This window comes from Lepisosteus platostomus, chromosome 26 (genome assembly GCF_059453375.1).
Source record: "Lepisosteus platostomus isolate fLepPlt1 chromosome 26, fLepPlt1.hap1, whole genome shotgun sequence".
In the NCBI taxonomy this organism is placed as follows: Eukaryota; Metazoa; Chordata; class Actinopteri; order Semionotiformes; family Lepisosteidae; genus Lepisosteus; species Lepisosteus platostomus.
Window position 1 is genome coordinate 10,238,396 of NC_142636.1, and position 18,330 is coordinate 10,256,725.

At 53.2% G+C, this 18,330-nt stretch overlaps 2 protein-coding genes across 2 annotated transcripts; one reads left to right on the forward strand and one right to left on the reverse strand.

The window, feature by feature from the left end:
* Positions 1 to 1,562: 1,562 nt before the first annotated feature.
* Positions 1,563 to 9,025, forward strand: msto1 (misato mitochondrial distribution and morphology regulator 1). Its single transcript, XM_088620760.1, has 14 exons — positions 1,563 to 1,786; positions 2,634 to 2,769; positions 3,225 to 3,294; positions 3,423 to 3,498; positions 3,588 to 3,645; positions 3,911 to 4,073; positions 4,850 to 4,967; positions 5,228 to 5,362; positions 5,633 to 5,785; positions 5,868 to 5,999; positions 6,230 to 6,414; positions 6,704 to 6,808; positions 7,144 to 7,259; positions 7,422 to 9,025. Exons 1-14 carry the CDS (start codon positions 1,703 to 1,705, stop codon positions 7,661 to 7,663), a joined length of 1,773 nt encoding a protein of 590 aa, XP_088476886.1. The 5' UTR covers positions 1,563 to 1,702; the 3' UTR covers positions 7,664 to 9,025.
* A 1,586-nt stretch (positions 9,026 to 10,611) lies between these two features.
* On the reverse strand, positions 10,612 to 13,369 carry LOC148640048 (protein S100-A1-like). The gene is made up of 3 exons (XM_088620815.1): positions 13,211 to 13,369; positions 11,338 to 11,508; positions 10,612 to 10,949 (listed from the first exon to the last, which is right to left on the reverse strand). Exons 2-3 carry the CDS (start codon positions 11,473 to 11,475, stop codon positions 10,788 to 10,790), a joined length of 300 nt encoding a protein of 99 aa, XP_088476941.1. The 5' UTR covers positions 11,476 to 11,508; positions 13,211 to 13,369; the 3' UTR covers positions 10,612 to 10,787.
* Positions 13,370 to 18,330: the final 4,961 nt, after the last annotated feature.

Consider the following 18,330-nt stretch of genomic DNA (forward strand, 5'->3'; position numbering starts at 1 on the left):
CCCCTGGCTTAGAAAACAGTTCAGTCGCTCAGGGCTCTGTCTGGGGGGAGTGTGCATGTTGGTTTCCTCCAGGTGCTCCGTTTTTCCTCCCACAGTCCAAAGACATGCAGGTAGATTAATTGGCTTGTGGGAAAACTGTTCTTGGTGTGAATGTGTGTTTGTCTGTCTGCCTGCCTGGCCTGGTGTTCCATCCAGGGTGTGTGTGTGTGGGTGTGTGTCTGCCCTCTGATAGACTGGTGTCCCGTCCAGGGTGCACCCTGCCTAGCGCCTGTTGCTTGCTGGGATAGGCTCCAGCTCCACTGCATCCCTGAATTGGAATAAGTTGTTATAAGATGGAGGGATGGATGTATCATTGGTCAATGAAACATGGAGCTTTTGTCCTTGAGTTTTCTGACCTTTCGCTCCAGATCTTTTCTAAATAACTCCATTGAACAGGTTACCTTCTGCTGGTCGGAGTCAACTGGTTCCTGATATTAGAACTCATTGATTCTAGGGCGACACGGAATACCTGTTGGACTGGGGTTCCTGCGGACCAGGGCTGGGAACCCCATCTGAGAGGTACAATACCCATAATCCCATCACATCCCATAACCCCTTTTCACTTCAGAGTCATGGTGACCTAGAGCCTGCCCCAGCAAGCACTGGGCACACCAATAATCAAACTATTAAAAAATAATCATTTCCTTACCCCGCCCTCCCATAAGTGCTGTTTGCAGATCTTTGGTAATTGAGTTTATTTATTGATACACGAGTGAAGTGTAGATCTGTTAACCCTGGTCTCCTGGCTCCAGTCTGGGCTGTACAGCCTGACCTCTCCGAAGCTCTCCCAGGATTCCCTTGGGGCAGCAGTGTCTCTCTCCCCCCCTGACCTGTGTGCAGGGGGGCTGCTGTGTGTCTCCCACATGGATGGGCAGTGAAGTGAGTCTCCACCTGTATGCAGGGCGCTATATAAATGTAATTTTTCATCGGAATGAAAAAAGGTGCAGATCGAATTGTTTTTTCGCTAAAAACAAAATGTAGGGATTTGGAACACATTCTGTTTTAGAAATTCAGTGAATTTTACACGAAATCACTTTGAAACTATTCATAGTATTACAATATGATATTACTGTATTGACAGAGATAATTTCTTACCTTCGAGTCTTTTCCAAACACTGCAGTGATTTACAAAATTGACTACCTTTACTGTAAAAAAACAATGTGATAAAACAGCTTCTATACTAACTCATGTGCCGTATGTAAACATGTTCAGTATTATCTACTGTAGTCCACAACACAACTGGAGTGTGTACATTCGTGAACCCGCCCCTAATTTTGAACCAATCCGAGCTCCTGCTTACTCCTCTCCTCTGCCATCCAATTGGACAGCAGCTTCCTTCTCCGCTCCAATCAGAGAGCTCGCTGCTCCACGTGTGTTTCCCTGGTGCCGTGCAACCAAACCCGTTGAGCGACAGGAAAAACTAGAACATTCTGAAATACAACACTCTTAGCCAATCGCAATACGATGTGTTGCCCGTTAGCCAATCCCAGGGACTGAGACCTGTGCGTGGAGGTGGGGTCTTGTTTCGCAGCCTGGGGTTAGATTGAGAATCCTGTACTCACGGCCGGTGAGAGTTTACGCGAGTGTTCTGATATTATTTTATGAATTTTCCGAAGGAACATTTATATTTTATCCCCGTTAGACGGATGTTTGTAGGGCACAATGGCAAACGTGTGTCGCGAGGTTGTGACCCTGCAGCTGGGACATTTCTCAAACTATGTGGGGACCCACTGGTGGAATTTGCAGGTATTTAGTTAATTTAATATTTAATATGAACAAAATCAACATTAAGTTTATAGATGCGTAGTATTGTGTACAGGGTGACCACAGATTGAGAATATCCTGTCAGATTTGTATGGGCCGTGCCTGAGTCACCACTACGAGATGTCTAAATGTATATTGCATCAACTCTAAACTAGGTGCGTGTATATACAGCATATAAACAACTTGTACATTGAAATAGGTTTAGATATATCTGACCATTTCCTTTCAATTATTTAAATCCTGTTAATTAATTAGTAGTCTTACATTTTTTTGTGAAAGAAAGAGACAACTTCATGATGTTACGAATTGGAAAAGCAAACAGTTTGAAGTGCGACTTTAGTACTGGGCAGGAGAGTCTTAGCAAATCATAGCCCAGCAAGTTTTGAATTTCTAAATGAGGTGAAGAGGTTATGAATTTTCCTTTCCATAAAACCACATTTTCACATTAATTCTCCATCATTATTGTTCGTTTCAATTTAGTCCTTTATTTTACCAGCTAGGACAGTTGAAAACAAAGTTTCCCTTTTAGTTAAATTCTCACTGCCAGTCTGGGACAGACAGAGAGCTGTAAAGGAGCCAAGGTCTCACTGTGATCTGTGTCAGTGTTACAGATAGAGACACAGCCCTTCTAGAGTCAGGATATTAATCTCACTGCCAGTCTGGGACAGACAGAGAGCTGTAAAGGAGCCCCAGTCTCACTGTGATCTGTGTCATAAGCACTTGTTAGAGAGAATTAACCTGGGAGAGTATTGTAAGTGGCCCCAGGTTGTTTGAAAAAAATCGAACAAACTTAATGAAAATCTCTGTTCTTCTTCACCGCCCTGTCCAGGATGCTGCTCTGTGCTACGACCCGGATTCCCCCAGCCCCCCCAGCGAGTTGCTGAGTGATGTCCTATTCCGGGAGGGGGTCACACTGGGGGGACAGACCACCTACACCCCCCGCCTCATCACACTGGACCTCAAGGGTGGGCCTGATGCTCTGTGTGTGGCACTCTCAACTCTGCGATTCTTTTTTAAAGGAAGGGATATAAATGAAGCTGATCCACTCCAGGATTTACAGTGCTGTCAGTCAGACCCCCCCAGTCCACAGCAGTCTGATCCACTCCAGGTTTTACAGTGCTGTCAGACTCCCAGTGCACAGCAGTCAGATCCACTCCAGGTTTTACACTGGTGTCAGTCAGATTCCCAGTGCACAGCAGTCTGATCCACTCCAGGTTTTACAGTGCTGTCAGTCAGACTCCCAGTGCACAGCAGTCTGATCCACTCCAGGTTTTACAGTGCTGTCAGACTCCCAGTGCACAGCAGTTTGATCCACTCCAGGTTGTACAGTGCTGGCAGTCAGACTCCCAGTGCACAGCAGTCTGATCCACTGCAGGTCTTTAGTAGTTCTCCTACCTTCATTGTCTCTCTCTTCCGACAGGAAGCCTCAGTACCTTGAGGCAGGAAGGCAGCCTCTATGAGACAGGGAAAGAAGTCAGAACTTTCACCTGGTGAGTCACCTTCTCTCTTATTGTGTGTGTTACTAGTAGTGTGTGTTGTTGACTGTGTGTGTTACTGGCAGTGTGTGTGTGTTGTGGGTGACTTGTGTCTTATTTGTAACCCTGTCTGTGTTCTTCAGGGAGGGAGAGGTGATGACCCACAAGGAGTCCCCCCCAGCGAAGAACTCCTTCCTCCAGGACCTTGACCGTTTGGATGTGAGTGTCCCTCACCCCTCCTGGCCCATAACAAGGACTCCCCAGTCCTTGCGGCCTGTCCTGACTCCTGTAATTCCTTTTCTCTCCAGGAGGGGCAGCTGCTGCCCGAGGGAGACTTCTCTGCTACCCAGGCACAGGAAAGCAAGGGTGAGAGAGTCTTGTGTTTCTGTGGGGTCCCTGCTCACACCACTGAGCTCTTAGTGTTTCCAGCAAACCTGCCTCCAGGCCCTTAACGTGACTGCGCACTTTTGTAAATGACCCAAAACATCTGATGTGCACAGTCTGAATATTAGAAACCGGTTGGTTTTGGAAAATGACTTTATCTAAGATGTCATAAAAAGAAAGGGCTGGAGCTGGCTGGGGGAGGAGCTGTGCTGTGTGTCTGACGGACTCTCCTGATGTCGCCCGGAAGCTCTCTCGGCAGGCGGCATTGCCATGGCGACGGTGAACGCCAGTCTGGAGCGCGCTCAGAAGCGGTACAGCCTGGAGGGCAGCGTGAGGGTGTGGTCTGACTTCCTGAGGGTCCACCTGCACCCCCGCAGCATGATGGTCATCAACGAGTACAACCACGACGGGTTAGTTATCTCTGAACCCATTAACCAGTACAACCATGATGGGCTTTGTTATCTGTGAACCCATCCACCAGTACAACCACAACAAGTTAGTTATCTCTATACCTGTTTACCAGTACAACCACAACAGGTTAGTTATCTCTTAACCCATTAACCAATACAACCATGATGGGTAAGTTCTAGCTAAACTACTTAACCAGCACAGCTGTGAGAGGTTAGTTATCTCTAAACACATAAACATGCACAGCAGCAACTGGCTAGTTATATCTCAGTGTGAACACCAGTACCTCCACAATGGGTTAACTGACTCAACTAGTATACCAGTAAACCACCATGGGTTAGCTGTCTCTCTAAACTAGCCCTGTAGACCAGTGCAAGCATAATGAGAGAATTATTTTACCAGCACCACAGCAATGCACAACAATCTCTCAACTAACAATAGTACAATCATTTGTCAACCTTGATACCATTATGACCACAACAATCATGTCAAGTAAGCTGTTTCACTACTAGTAGAAAACACAATGGGTTATTTACAAATTATAGGTAGTTCATCCACAATCATTACTCAGTACACTGAAGATTAGCTACAGTTATGACATGTCATGTACAGGTATAGAGGAATCTGATAACAGCACTCATCCATGGTGAGTCACTATCTCTTAACTAGTACAGAACTACAGCCGCAATGGGTTAGGTATCTCTGCGGTTCAGTGACCTAGTGTGCTGGGTCTGGGTATGTTGAGCTAGACTCTCTCGGTGCCCACATGTCTGCGCAGGGAGACGAATCGCTTGGAGGCGTTTGGCCAGGGGGAGGCGCTGTGCCGGTCCGCCACAGTACTGGAACAGCTGGAGGACCGTCTGCACTTCTTTGTGGAGGAGTGCGACTACCTGCAGGTCGGTCTTCCCACCACTGGGTGGCGCTGTCTTGGCAAGCTTTACTGTAGGTGGAGTCCTTACATGGACACTCGCTGCATGGCTTCCCCTTGACCGATCTGCTCACCTCAGAACCTGGGGCTTCTCAGTCCCAGCTAAGTGCTTCATTTTCCTGTGTAACATTTTAAATGTTCCATTAAATCACTGGATATTTAGTTTTGGTCCTATATAATATGTAGCCACTATTGTATGGAGCAGCTCATATTGTTGTTCTTTCTCAGGGGTTCCAGGTGCTGTGTGACCTTCAAGATGGGTTTTCAGGTCTGGGGTCAGGGGTCACAGAGCTCCTTCATGACTCATACGGAGGGAGAGGCATTTTCACATGGGGACTGGCTCCTGTCAGACACCCCGATACTGTGAGTCTGGCTGCCTGTCCGTGGTCAGTGTGTCAGTCTGTGGACCCGTCTCTATCTGTCTCTCTATGTCTGTGGACCTGTCTCTCTCTATGTCTCTCTCTATGTCTCTCTACATCTGTGGACCCGTCTGTCTCAGTCTCTCTCTTGTTCACTGTGTCCATCTCTGTACCTGTCTCTTGGTCAGTGGCTCAGTCTGTGAGTCGGTCGGTGGCTCAGTGTGTGACTGTGTTGTGTAGCCCTTGTCTGATGCTGTGTGTCGCTGAGTTGCAGAGCCCAGTGAAGGAGCTGTACCACCTGGTGAACTCCGCCCTCGGCCTGGTCAGCCTGTCCAATCACAGCTCCCTCTTCTGCCCCCTGACCCTGAGGGGCGGGCTCGGCCGATGCCCCGCTCCCCCGACCTCCTTCCCTCACCTGCAGTTTGACGTGAGTAACCCCACCCCTGAGCGACTCACAGACAGACATGTCCTTCAGGAATCCGGTTGTTAAACCTCCCTCTCTTTCCCAGTCCTCTCTGTGGTATCACTCCAGTGCAGTGCTGGCGGCGGCTCTGGACACCATGACTGTGCCCTACCGACAGACGCAGGGTGGCGGCCCCATGTGGCAGCTGTCGGACGCGCTGGCTGTCTCAGGCCGGAAGGTACGGGGCCTGGGTGGGTGTGTCTGGAGCTGTGGGGTGAGATAAGAGTCATGACGACAGACCAGTCTCTCAGTGCACAGCAATCTGATCCACTCCAGGTTTTACAGTGCTGTCAGTCACAGACTCCCAGTGCACAGCAGTCTGATCCGCTCCAGGTTTTACAGTGTGTGCTGTATAAATGGTGGGTGATGTACTCTACTCCCCAATGAGCCCCCTTTTCTTGACTGCAGGTGGCAGCAGCCTACAGCGCACTTCCATTTCCCATGATGCTTGGCACCTCTCTCCCAGACGCCCTGAGTAGCTATGGCGATTCGTTGCCATGGAGACCCCTGTCGGCCTGTGGGGAGCTGGGTGACGGGCAAAGCTTCGGCCAATCAGTGACCCTGAGGGGAGTCGAGGCGCAGAGCCTGGTGAGGTGAGCAGGACCTGTAATCGTGACTCCATGGTAGGCTGATGAATCCGGTCCTGCGAGATCAGGCTGATGAGATCGGTCCTGCGAGATCAGGCTGATGAATCCGGTCCTGCGAGATCAGGCTGATGAGATCGGTCCTGCGAGATCAGGCTGATGAATCCGGTACTGCGAGATCAGGCTGATGAGATCGGTCCTGCGAGATCAGGCTGATGAGATCGGTCCTGCGAGATCAGGCTGTAGCAGATTGTGGTTTTCTGCCTGCGGTGACCTTGGCTGTGCTGTGTGCCCGCAGTGCGCTGGCCCCCGGGACACGCCCCTCCACCCCTCTGCACACCTGCGGCTCTGGAGAGGAGGTGCTGGCGAGCTTCGTGTGGAGACACTACCCCTCGACCCCAGTGTGAGTAACCCGCCGCAGCAGGGGGAGTCTGAGGGGTGGCTGCACACTGCCTCACCTGTCTGTTTACCTTTCCTGTCTCCCCGCCTCGTTCATCTGCCTCGCCTGTCTCCCCGCCTCGTTCATCTGCCTCGCCTGTCTCCCCGCCTCGTTCATCTGCCTCGCCTGTCTCCCCGCCTCGTTCATCTGCCTCGCCTGTCTCCCCGCCTCGTTCATCTGCCTCGCCTGTCTCCCTGCCTCTCCTGTCTGCCTGTCTTTCTGCCTTCCACCTCACCTGCCTCTCCTGTCTACCTGTCTTGTCTGCCTGACTGCCTGTCCCTCTCTCTCTTCATCTCCAGGGCGGTCCACTGGATCTCCAGCCCCTGTAAACTGACCCCCCCGTTCCCCCAGATCTTCAGCCCCACCCTGGGGGTGACGGGCTTGCTGGAGCCGAGCCCCCGCGCCCCACAGACAGGTGAGTCTGCCTGTCGGCCTGCTGGCGTCCGGTACCTGCCTGTCTGTCTGGTACCTGCCCGTCTGTACTGTATCTCTGCCCGTCTGTGCTGTCTGCCCGTCTGTGGTGTATCTCTGCCCGTCTGTGCCTCGCTCCTGACCTCCTGCCCCTCTCTGCCCCCAGCGGTGGGCAGTGTCCCGGTGCTATCGTCTCTCCAGTCCACGCCAGCGCTGCACCCCTGCCTGACCGACCTGTGGCGGGCCGCCAGTGCCCAGGACCCCCGCCGCCTCGCCAGCTTCCTGGGCGCGGGCACAGAGCAGGGCGACCTGCAGGAGGCGCTGGAGGACCTCCGCACTCTGGTGCAGTGCTACAGGGGCACCTTGGAGCCCAGGCCCCTCGGCTCCTCGGAGGATGAGTCCGACTGAACACAGGTCGGCCTGGGAAATTGAGATCAGACACTGAGATCAGACTGCAGGCGTGTGTCCTTGTCACTGAAGCGCGTATTGACGAGCCCGGAAACGCCCTGGTCCCCCGCGGTCAGCTCGCGCCTCGCCGCGTGTGCCCTCTCCAGGTGTCACTGGGGAATCCACACTGGCCCGGCCGGCGTGCTCGAGCTCCTTCTCCGCCACTGTGCGTCCGGCTCTGGAGAGCTCATCGGCCGGGGGGATCTCGGCAGCTGTCTTGTGTTCCCAGATTTTTCCGGTGTGGAATGCCCAAGGAGCCCGGCATTCGGACTTTATACCGGCTCGACCCAGGCGGACTCTTCCCTGTTGGTACCCGTCGGTCAGACGGTCCGGATGGCGTTTTCAGTTTGTTTCCACACAGGGGTGTGGCTCCTTGGTCCGCGGTTCAATTCAAGCCTGGGGCATTCTGTGTGGAGTTTGCATGTTCCCCTCCTGTCCATAGCTTTAGGGTATACTGGTTTCCTCCCACTTCCCAAAGATCAGGATAAGTGGCCCCCTAGATGCTTGAGTCCCGCACACGGACTGGTGTCCCATCCAGGGACTGTCCATCCTGCCCCTCAGCCCACTCTCTGCGAGGCCGGGCTCTGTCTCAGCACGACCCTGGACCGGACTGAGCAGCTGGGTGTGTCTTCCAGAGGTTCTGCTGAGTCATCTCCAGAGCCCAGGTGGTGCTGACTCACTCTTCCCCTTGGGGGCTCTTCAGAAGGACTGATATCTCAGCTCGGTCTCTGTGTCTCCTACCAGATCAGGACTAAATCGCTTTCTGATGTTAAATCTGCTTGCGACACCAGAAAATGTACTGGCTCTTTTAGGCACAACCTGGCTGTACTGAGCTCTCAGGGCTCTGCAGTAATGCAGTGCTCTGTGCTGTCCTGTGCTCTGAGGGAGTGCAGTGCTCTATGCTGTCCTGTGCTCTGTGGGAGTGAGTGCTCTGTGCTGTCCTGTGCTCTGCAGTAATGCAGTGCTCTGTGCTGTCCTGTGCTCTGCAGTAATGCAGTGCTCTGTGCTGTCCTGTGCTCTGCAGTAATGCAGTGCTCTGTGCTGTCCTGTGCTCTGTGCTGTCCTGTGCTCTGTGGGAGTGAGTGCTCTGTGCTGTCCTGTATGCTACAGGAGTGCAGTGCTCTGTGCTCTCCTTTGCTTTGTGGGAGTACGGTGCTCTGTGCTGTCCTGTGCTATGTGGGAGTGCGGTGCACTGCAAGGGAATGCATTGAACATGTAGTTCTGTGTTCATTCTGCACTCTGCTTTTTCTATTAATATCTATAATCCTGGCTGACTTAAGACCTTTAAATACATTTAAAATAAAGCTTTACATGAAACCATGATTTAACTATAATCATCACTGTTAGTAGCGATAGCTGTCTTTTTGGTACCATTTTTACTCCTGAAGCGCTTCGAGGTGCCCTGGTAGTTAGGGCGTATTCCTGGCTCCCGGTTTAAACCTTTGGACAGCGGATCTGCACGGACCGAACACGACCACAAGAGGGAGACGGAGCTCAAGAAATCCGCGGTTCCGCTGATCGTGTCGTGTGTCCGGTCGGTCTGCCTTATTCGCTGATAAATTTTCGACGACACTGGGGTTCTGCGCTGTGCACCCTGTTTAAAAGCATCTAATCCTTAAACATGCAAGTAGCCGAACACCCCCCTCCCCAACATCGACACGTGCGACCTTACTGCTGCGAACCACACCCGCGAGCCCGCGGAGAGGTGAGAGGCTGCGGCACCTGTCAATCATCCCGGGAGAGCCAGCCCCGGCTCGAGCTGCGGGACGTGGCAACCAGAGATGAGTCACGAGGACACAGTAACAACGCAGAACAGAGCGAGTAAGGAAGAGTAAGAATAGCGCACTGAATCAAACACAGTGTATGTGGGAGTACTCTGGAGTGTGAGAGTAGAGAGTATTCTAGAGGGTGTGAGCTTCCCTGTGGGAGTACTCTGGAGTGTGAGAGTAGTGAGTATTCTTGAGGGTGTGAGCTTCCCTGTGGGAGTACTCTGGAGTGTGAGAGTAGTGAGTATTCTTGAGGGTGTGAGCTTCCCCGTGGGAGTACTCTGGAGTGTGAGAGTAGTGAGTATTCTTGAGGGTGTGAGCTTCCCTGTGGGAGTACTGTGGAGTGTGAGAGTAGTGAGTATTCTTGAGGCTGTGGGTGTGTCTGTGTGAGTAGTGAGTATTCTTGAGGGTGTGAGCTTCCCTGTGGGAGTACGGTGGAGTGTGTGAGTAGTGAGTATTCTTGAGGGGGGGGGGGGGGGGTCGTTCTCTGAGCTTTTCTGGTTACACCGATGAAGATGGGTGTTGCCAAATCAGTAATAACGAGCGAATCATTTCCTCGCTGTTCCCCAGGCCGTGACAGGAAATCACAAAGGGCTACAACACTGCCGAGTCCCCCTGCCCCTGTAAGACTGGAAGTTGTTCTGATCCCGGGCCTCGATTGATCAAAGTATTTCTTGCCGTCTGTTCTTCTCTAGGTGAATGTTTTGACCACTTGCTTCTCATCCCTAACCTGTACAGAGCTCAAACCCTTAACCCCCACTGCTGCAAGAGACCCATTTTCAAAATCTGCAGCTGGGCTTCTTCCGCATCAGCAGTGAAACAAGAGCCTGCAGAGGCCACACCTGGTAACAGCATTTAAAATGAAAGGGCAGGAGGCACTATACACTAAGGGTAGTGGGAGTGTGGAACAAGCTGCCCAGCCAGGTTATAAAAAGCCAAGACCCTGGCTTTGATCAAGACACGTTTGATTGCTCCTTAATTGAGCTCATGCAAACAGGCTGGACAGGCCACCGAGAGCGAGCTCGTTAGTGAGCCTACTGCTGAGTAATTTGTTGCATCCCCTCCCACCTCAGCTCTCAAGTGTCTAGAACATTACAAAAAAAAAATTCCAGCCCACAGCCATACAGAGAGACAAACCATCCATTTCAGGGAGATATGAAAATATTTTTATTATTTTTTTCTTTGTATACAGTGTCAAAGGTGGGCTGAAAAAAAGAAACAACAGCTCTTGTTTGAAAACCAGGTGCACAGCTGGAGGAGGGGGTTGTGGGTTATCAGACTATGTGCAGTACTGGAGGACCAGAGGCAGGGGGCGCTGTTCATTTCTTTCCACCCTTCTTCTGGTAGTCCACGAAGAAGTCGTTGCAGGCCACGCTCAGGGCGCCCACCATGGTGACGTACTCCTGGAAGTCCACCTCGCCGCTCTTGTCGTGGTCCAGGGCACCGAAGATTTTATCGATGGCAGTCTTGTCATTGGCTTTCTGTGGGGAAAACAGGGAGGGAGATCAATTAACTGGTCCAATTTGCATCTTAATTAGCCCAGATGGCAACCTTCAGCCTGCCGACTGAAGACCCCGTCCATCAGAAGGGGCCCAGGGGCTCGTTAGAACCAGCAGGCTGCCACACGCGCCCTGGGGCACCCTCACGGACTGCAGGGGGCGCCAGAGGAGCAGAACTTCTCCTCGGGCTGCCACAGCCCCGCGCCAGGCTTTCAGCACTCAGCGTCGCCCCAGTGTGCAGTGTGCAAGTGAGCCAAGTGTGCAGCTGTGGGTGTGGGGGTGTTAGTGTGTAGCGTTAGTGTGCAGCAGTGTGAACGGCGGGTGTGGGCGTGTTAGTGTGCAGCGCGTGCGAGAGAGCGTGCGCACTCACCCCCAACAGATCCCCCAGCTCGTTCGTCAGCAGGTCCTTGAGCTCCGCCTTGCTCAGGGTGTACTTGTCCCCCTCCTTCCCAGAGTACTTGTGGAAGGCGTCGATCAGCAAGGCCATGGCCTGTTGTATGGCACTCATCGTGGCGGAGATAGAGAGAGAGAGAGGCACGGGCTGCAGGGAGAGACAGACAGGCATCGCTGTGAGAGCAGGCCGCCATTACCCGACTATCGGCGTCGCCGGACTCCACACCTGACAGGCGGGTCCTTCCCACTGTGTCAGAAACCCTTTCTAGCATCGGCTTCACTAGCAGACTCAAGACAAAGCGCTGGGGAGGTTTAAAAGCGAACGTCGGAACGCTGAGCCCCAGGGGCGCTCCGCCGTGAACGCGATCGGCCACAGAGCAGCGGAGCCCATCTGTCTATTTGCCCGCTTGGCTTGTTCGATCATTGGTAGCTAAGTAACCCCCCAGGATTTCCAGAGCATCAGATTCAACATGGCTGGGCACCCTGTTCCACACTCCCACCACCCTCAGTGTAAAGGCAGTTCTCAGTTTGCCCTTCCCTGTAGTTTCTGCTTCTGTCCTCTGGCTGCTACTTGACGGTCGGTTCTGAAGGTGACCATTCGACGGAGTCGGGTTCCTGAACACCCGAACCTGAAAGTGACCAAGCTTAGGGTCTGGCATGGCCGGTTTGTGGGGCAGAACCCGAGCCCAGCACAGTTCAACACAGTGCACACCCTGGAGAGTGCGACGGCGCCGCCCACTGTTAAGACGCGGCGACGACGGCATTAGCGACCTGCAGGGAGGCGTCTCCTGGGTTAAAGCCGGAGTAAAATAGAGAAAATGTCGTCCCTCTTTAACAACTGCGGTAAGCCTCTCCGGCTTTCCGTCCGTCCATCCCCCAGGGTGCGCCACGCCCAGCCGGCGGCGCTGCTCTGCGCTCTGGTGCCGCTTTCAGCGGGGGGGTTAATTAACGAGGAGGTGTGTAGGGCGTTGTCTGCCAGACGTGGCTGCCGTGTGATCTACCGAAGCCCGATAGATTCACCCCCCACTCTAGGGTGTGGCACACAACACGTTACGGGACTACTACTCACAAAGCTCTGGGCCAGGGGCGCTTCGCTCCGAGGGAGAAGTTACCCGGCGTCTCTCTCTCTCCCCCTGCAACTGTCGCTCCTCTTAAACGGGCTACAACCCCCCCACGCCCTCTCGCCCTCTCTGCCTCTCCCGACGAGCCGTGATCTCGCACCTGCGGCCCTGGGTTCACTGGATCCCACTGGATCGCTCGGAATCCTGCGGAGACGCAGGCGCTGGGAAAGCGCGCTGTGCTCTGCCGAGGGAGGAGGGAGGCAGACCCGCCTGGACCGCAGCCCGCATTCCGGAGCCCTGACTGGGCGGCCCGGCCCCCCCAACCTCCTCCTCCTTTCGGCGTCAACGCAGCCTGACTCCGGGGGGATACATTTTCGCCAAAGGCAACTACTTTTACCGAGTTTCGTTTCACTCCGCCGTCTCCAGCCCCCCGGAAAGCTCACAGCTGTGCGTGCCCGCTTCTCGGCGGCCGCCTGCTGACGGACTCCGGTTTGCGGGAGGAGAGAGGAGGCGAGACTCGGTGCCAGTTCGTCACAAGAGCGCAGTGCCCGAGAAAGAGCACTGAGAGAAGTACACATAGAGGGAGGGAGAGAGAGAGGGGGGAGACGAGAGAGGGAGCAACAGTTCTCCCAAACTCGTCTGGACTCTCCGACTTTCTTTTTTTTGTAATCGCACCAAACTACTGACTCTGCAAAGCGAGGCGCCGCCGAGCGGGGCTCCCCCTCAGCGACAACGCCCCACGCCGCGCAGCAGACACGGAAACGCGGCGAGGGCGCGGAGGAGACTCACCTGGTCAGAAGAGCGGAGGACAGGCGAAGGGAGTGAGGAGGACCGGGCGGGCTCGCCCTTAAATAGGCTCGAGTCCGCTCCCCGCCCCCCCGGCTCCCCGCCCCTCGGCCGCTCGGAGGGCGGTGAGCCGGGCCTGCGGCCTGCAGGCGGTGCCGTGTGACTCGCTGCTCGCGTCTCCCGAGTCCGTCCTCCAGCGCTTCAAGTAAATCAAGTTCAAAGAGCTTTACTGGCGCGACCGATGGGTGACAAGCGCCGCCAGCGCAGACCCAGTTAACACCAGACCTGCAGGCATTTTCAGTACAACGTACTGCTGCACATGTGCGCTACCGCTCGCTCTTCTACTTCCCCCTTTTCTCACGGAGCTCGGAGAGATCCGGGGCTCCCCTCTCCGGCTCGCGCGGACGGAACTGGGGTGCGGAATTGATTGGGGGGGGAGAGACCCCGGCGCGCTCTGCTCTTTAGCTGCTTGGAAGCGAGTTGCTTCGGGTGTCTGCTATCCCTGTAAGAGAGTTTGGGGTGTGGGCTGCCCCGTCTGAGAGCTTGGGGTGTGAGTTACCGCTGTAAGAGAGTTTGGGGTGTCGGTTACCCCTGTTTGAGCTCTTGAGGTGTCAGTTACCCCTGTGAGAAGCTTGGGGTGTTGGCTACCTCTGTAAGAGAGTTTGGGGTGTGGGCTCCCGCTGCCTGAGAGCTTGGGGTGTCAGTTACCTCTGTAAGAGAGTTTGGGGTGTGGGCGCCCCCTGCCTGAGAGCTTGGGGTGTCAGTTACCTCTGTAAGAGAGTTTGGGGTGTGGGCTCCCCCTGCCTGAGAGCTTGGGGTGTCAGTTACCTCTGTAAGAGAGTTTGGGGTGTGGGCTCCCGCTGCCTGAGAGCCTGGGGTGTGAGATACCCCTGTTCGAGGGCTGTTGCTCGCCGCGTTGTCAGGAATCTCTGAGTCACAGCACCTGGGCGGTGGGGTGGGGCGCCTGGGGATCTTTTCAGCGGTGGGGTGGTGCCTGTGGGACTTGTGGGGTGTTTTTTTTTAAAGGAGATTCCCGTGCTCTTTGAAGAGTTCCGTAAACATTTCATTAAAGTCCAACAGTCACGTCTTTATTCTTTTTCATGCCTTTGTTTAGGGAAAGGCAGGAGCGCCTTTTTTTTAAAGGCTCCCCCTCCCCCCCCCCCAGCCCAGTTTGGAATCGGCAGCTGTGTGTCCAGGTGTGAGCCCCCCCCCGGTCTTTTCGATCCCTGTGCCCCGCTGGAGAGAGCAGCCCGTCTGACCTGTTCGCTGAGCTCGTTCGGTCATCGGCTCGTGGATCATCTCCAGGTGGCGCGCTGGCTGGCTGGCTGGCTTGCTCCATGCTCCCACAACTCTCTGTGTCAAGGGGCACCTCCTGCTGGGTCTGGAGGAGCCCGCTGGGCCGACTTCGTCCGTGGCCTTTGAGGTCTTTGCGATGACAGCCCGCTGTGTCCTGAACCGGACCTGAACCAGAACTGACTGGGACCTGACCTGGACCCAGTTTGGGCCGTCGAAGTCAACCCCCTGTCAGCAGGCAGAGTTGGGGTACACCTGTGGTGCCCCAGTTTTCTGCCTGTATTGACAGTGCCCACACTAGGCAGGGGTTATTGGCAGCTACCAGAGCATTGAGTTTTTTATTATTATTTATTAATGATTCAGTATTTGGATGATGCTTTTAGCCAAAAGGACTTATGTGTACCCATTTATACCACTGGGTATCTTATGCAATGCCTCAGGGGTACTGCAGCTGTGCCTCCTGCTGGGATTTGAACCCAGAACCTCCCAGTGACAAGTCTCGCTGACCCCCCGATTCTCTCGCTCCAGCCCCCCTCCTGCTGCCCCTCTCCTCCCGCTTGCCCCCCGGCGAGGGGGACCCCGCCCAAGGCCCGCGGGTCTGGCTCCAGGCAGAGTGGGTCGAGCAGACTGGGCCTGCTGGTTAATCCAGGGCGCAGCCCGGGCGTGGCGCCCTGCGGTGGCGCTGGAGAGGGGAGAATGAGAATAAGACGCTATTGCGTAGTCCAGTATATAATAACATTTGTACTGTATAGTACAGCCAGCTTTACTACAGCACGTTATTGTATAGTACAGTATATTGTAGTATCACATAGTTCAGTATACTACACCATTTGTATTGTATTACACAGTCCAGAAAGAATAGCATGTTATTGTATAGTTCAAGTAGGGGGCTGTGTCAGCATGCATAGGCTGCTAAGGAACCAGTAAAGGTTTATTCCAGGCTGAAAAGAGAAGGAAAGAAACACAACGTTTCGGCTGTGGAGCCTTCTTCAGGTGTGGCTCTCTTCTCTTTTCAGCATGGAATAAACCTTTACTGGTTCCTTTGCATGTTATTGTATAGTGCGGTATATTATTGTATCACATGATCCAGTATACCATACCATTTATATAGTATTGTATTACACAGCCTAGTGTAGAACAGCATAGAGTACGACGTTATCGCGTAGCGTTCGTACTGTATAGTACAGCCAGCTTTACGACTGCGTGTTTCACCACGTGCACTGTGGAATATGGCCCAGTACAGCAGGCTACAGCATAGCTGTGGACTGCGTCATTGGCTCCAGTCTGTCCTCTGTTCCTCGCCAAATGGTGCTGTAGCTCCTCACGTGCATCGAATTAGCAAACTGCTTTCCCTACACTGGAATGATTCCGGGTGGGGGGGGGTGTTCCAAAACTCTAGTTTCTTTCTTATCGGGAACCCTGGAGGAAATCCTTCAGGAAGGGCAGCGAAACAGCCGCCCCACGGCAGACGCACAAGAGGACTGGTTCAAAGGCCCGATGGAAGATCAGGTTTATTACTGCCGTGTTAACTTTTGCAGAGTGTAAGCTTACACCCACAGTGTACTGTAGCAACTATGCAGGAGATACCACAGGCTTGCAGGCACGCACAGTGAGCACAATAGCTCTTACTCGAACACTGCCACGCCTTTCCCATGAGTCACCTCCCCCCAGGGCTTCGCTGGGCCTGAACACTCCTGCTGAGCGCAGGCTGCAGAGTGCTGATCGGTCTGCGCTGCTGTGACAGAGCCCGAATGGAGCAGTACCAACAGGCTGGGGCAAATGCAGTAGTTGCCCCCACCTCTCTCCTCTCTCTTTCTCCCACCTCCCTCTCTCCTTCTCTACCCCCTTATCTGTATCTTCACATGAACACTCCTTCATCATCATCAGAGCTGGAGAGTCACTGTACAGACACTCAGTCCAGCTCCTCTGTATCTTCACATGAACACTCCTTCATCATCATCAGAGCTGGAGAGTCACTGTACAGACACTCAGTCCAGCTCCTCTGTATCTTCACATGAACACTCCTTCATCATCATCAGAGCTGGAGAGTAACTGTACAGACACTCAGTCCAGCTCCTCTGGATCTTCACATGAACACTCCTTCATCTTCGTGTCAGGGGTGTGTCTGAGGCTCTGAGAGGCTGTGACTGGGTGAAGGTCCCTCTGCAGGGTGAGGAGTGTTTGTCCAGGTGTACAGGCAGACAGTGGAATGCTGCTGAACCACAGGGGCCTGACACACCTGGACTGGAAAAGCACACTGTTGAACAGGCGATGTGAGGCTGTTTTCAGATGAATGACTACACTGCTGTTGCTGTAGCTGCAAAAGGAGAGGAAACAATATACAATAAATTCTGCTTCTCTGAGCACTTCATTAGGAGGTTTATAGATACTTTCCCCTCTAATGCTTTCCCCTTGCATGAATCCTCTAGGTGCTTCGCTGTGCTCCTCTCCGCTGTGTCAGGAGTCTGTGAGCCTGTCTGGGTGCGTGTCAGCCGCGGGTATTTTTGGAATTTGTTTCGTTAAGTTTTGGGAACCTGAACCCTCCAGGTAAGGTGTGGCGAGCACGACTCCTGCTCAGCTGGGGAAAGATCGATCACTCTTCACCCCCCAGACCTCCATCCCTCTCTGCCTCTTCTCCTGTCTCTCCTCTCCCTCTTTCCTCCTGTCTCTTCCATCTCTCCCCACTTCTCTGGCTCTCCTCTCTCCTCTCAATTTCAATTCAGTTCAGTTCAAGGTGCTTTATTAGCATGACCGATGGGGACAATCAGTATTGCCAAAGCAAATAGAAATTAAATTAACATGAAACAAAACAAAAAATAATAAAATCTACAGACATATTACAGACATTTACAACAAGGACATATCTTAAGATATTTACATATATTTTTTATTTTACATAAAATAAAAAAGCATTATTGGGAGACAGGCTCACTGTTCCTCAGGCTGGGACAGGAGAACACATACTGGGCTGCCAGTTCAGCTGAGTTCCCTCCTCCCTCTCCCAGTAGGATTGGGACCTGTTGTGATTCTGGCAGGTGTGGGAACTCTGGGATTAGATTTCTGAATTTAGGGAAGAATGTTTCTCTAATCCCAGAGTATTTCTCCCAGTGCAGTAGGAAGTGCACCTATGTCTCTATTTCTCCCCAGTGGGAGCACAGCCTGTCCTCTCTGGGCAGCCAGGTCTGCCTGTGTCCAGTGTGTGTGTCCAGACTGTGTCACTGAGCCTGTCCTCTCTGGGCAGCGAGGTCTGCCTGTGTCCAGTGTGTGTGTCCAGACTGTGTCACTGAGCCTGTCCTCTCTGGGCAGCCAGGTCTGCCTGTGTCGCCCAGTTTCTATGGCCAGGCTCTGGTCACTGAGCCTGTACTTCATCAGGGTCTGTTTCTTTTTGCTGTTTCTTACCTTGATCAAATATTCTGCTGGTGTGTATAGTCTGTTTAGGGTTCTGTAGCATTCCAGTTTGTGTTGTGTGTGTCCCAGTGTGTGAGAAATGTGCTGTTTGATCTGTGCTGTGATGTGGTTGAGTCTGAGACGTGGTGCTCTAGCAGTGCTGTCCTGAGGCTGGTTCCTCTCTCTCCTGTTGCCAAAACATGTACTGTCAATACAACATCTGCATACATTTACAATACAAACCATTCATAGGACATTTACATACAACATACAACAACACATAGACCATTACTGGTGACAGATTCACTGTTCCTCAAGCTGTGACGCTCCCTTCACTGAGTTCCCTCCTCCCTCTCCCAGTAGGATTGGACGCTGTTCTGATTCTGGCAGCTGTGGGAATTCTGGGATTCGATGTTTAGATAGTTAATTTGCAGAAGCATGTT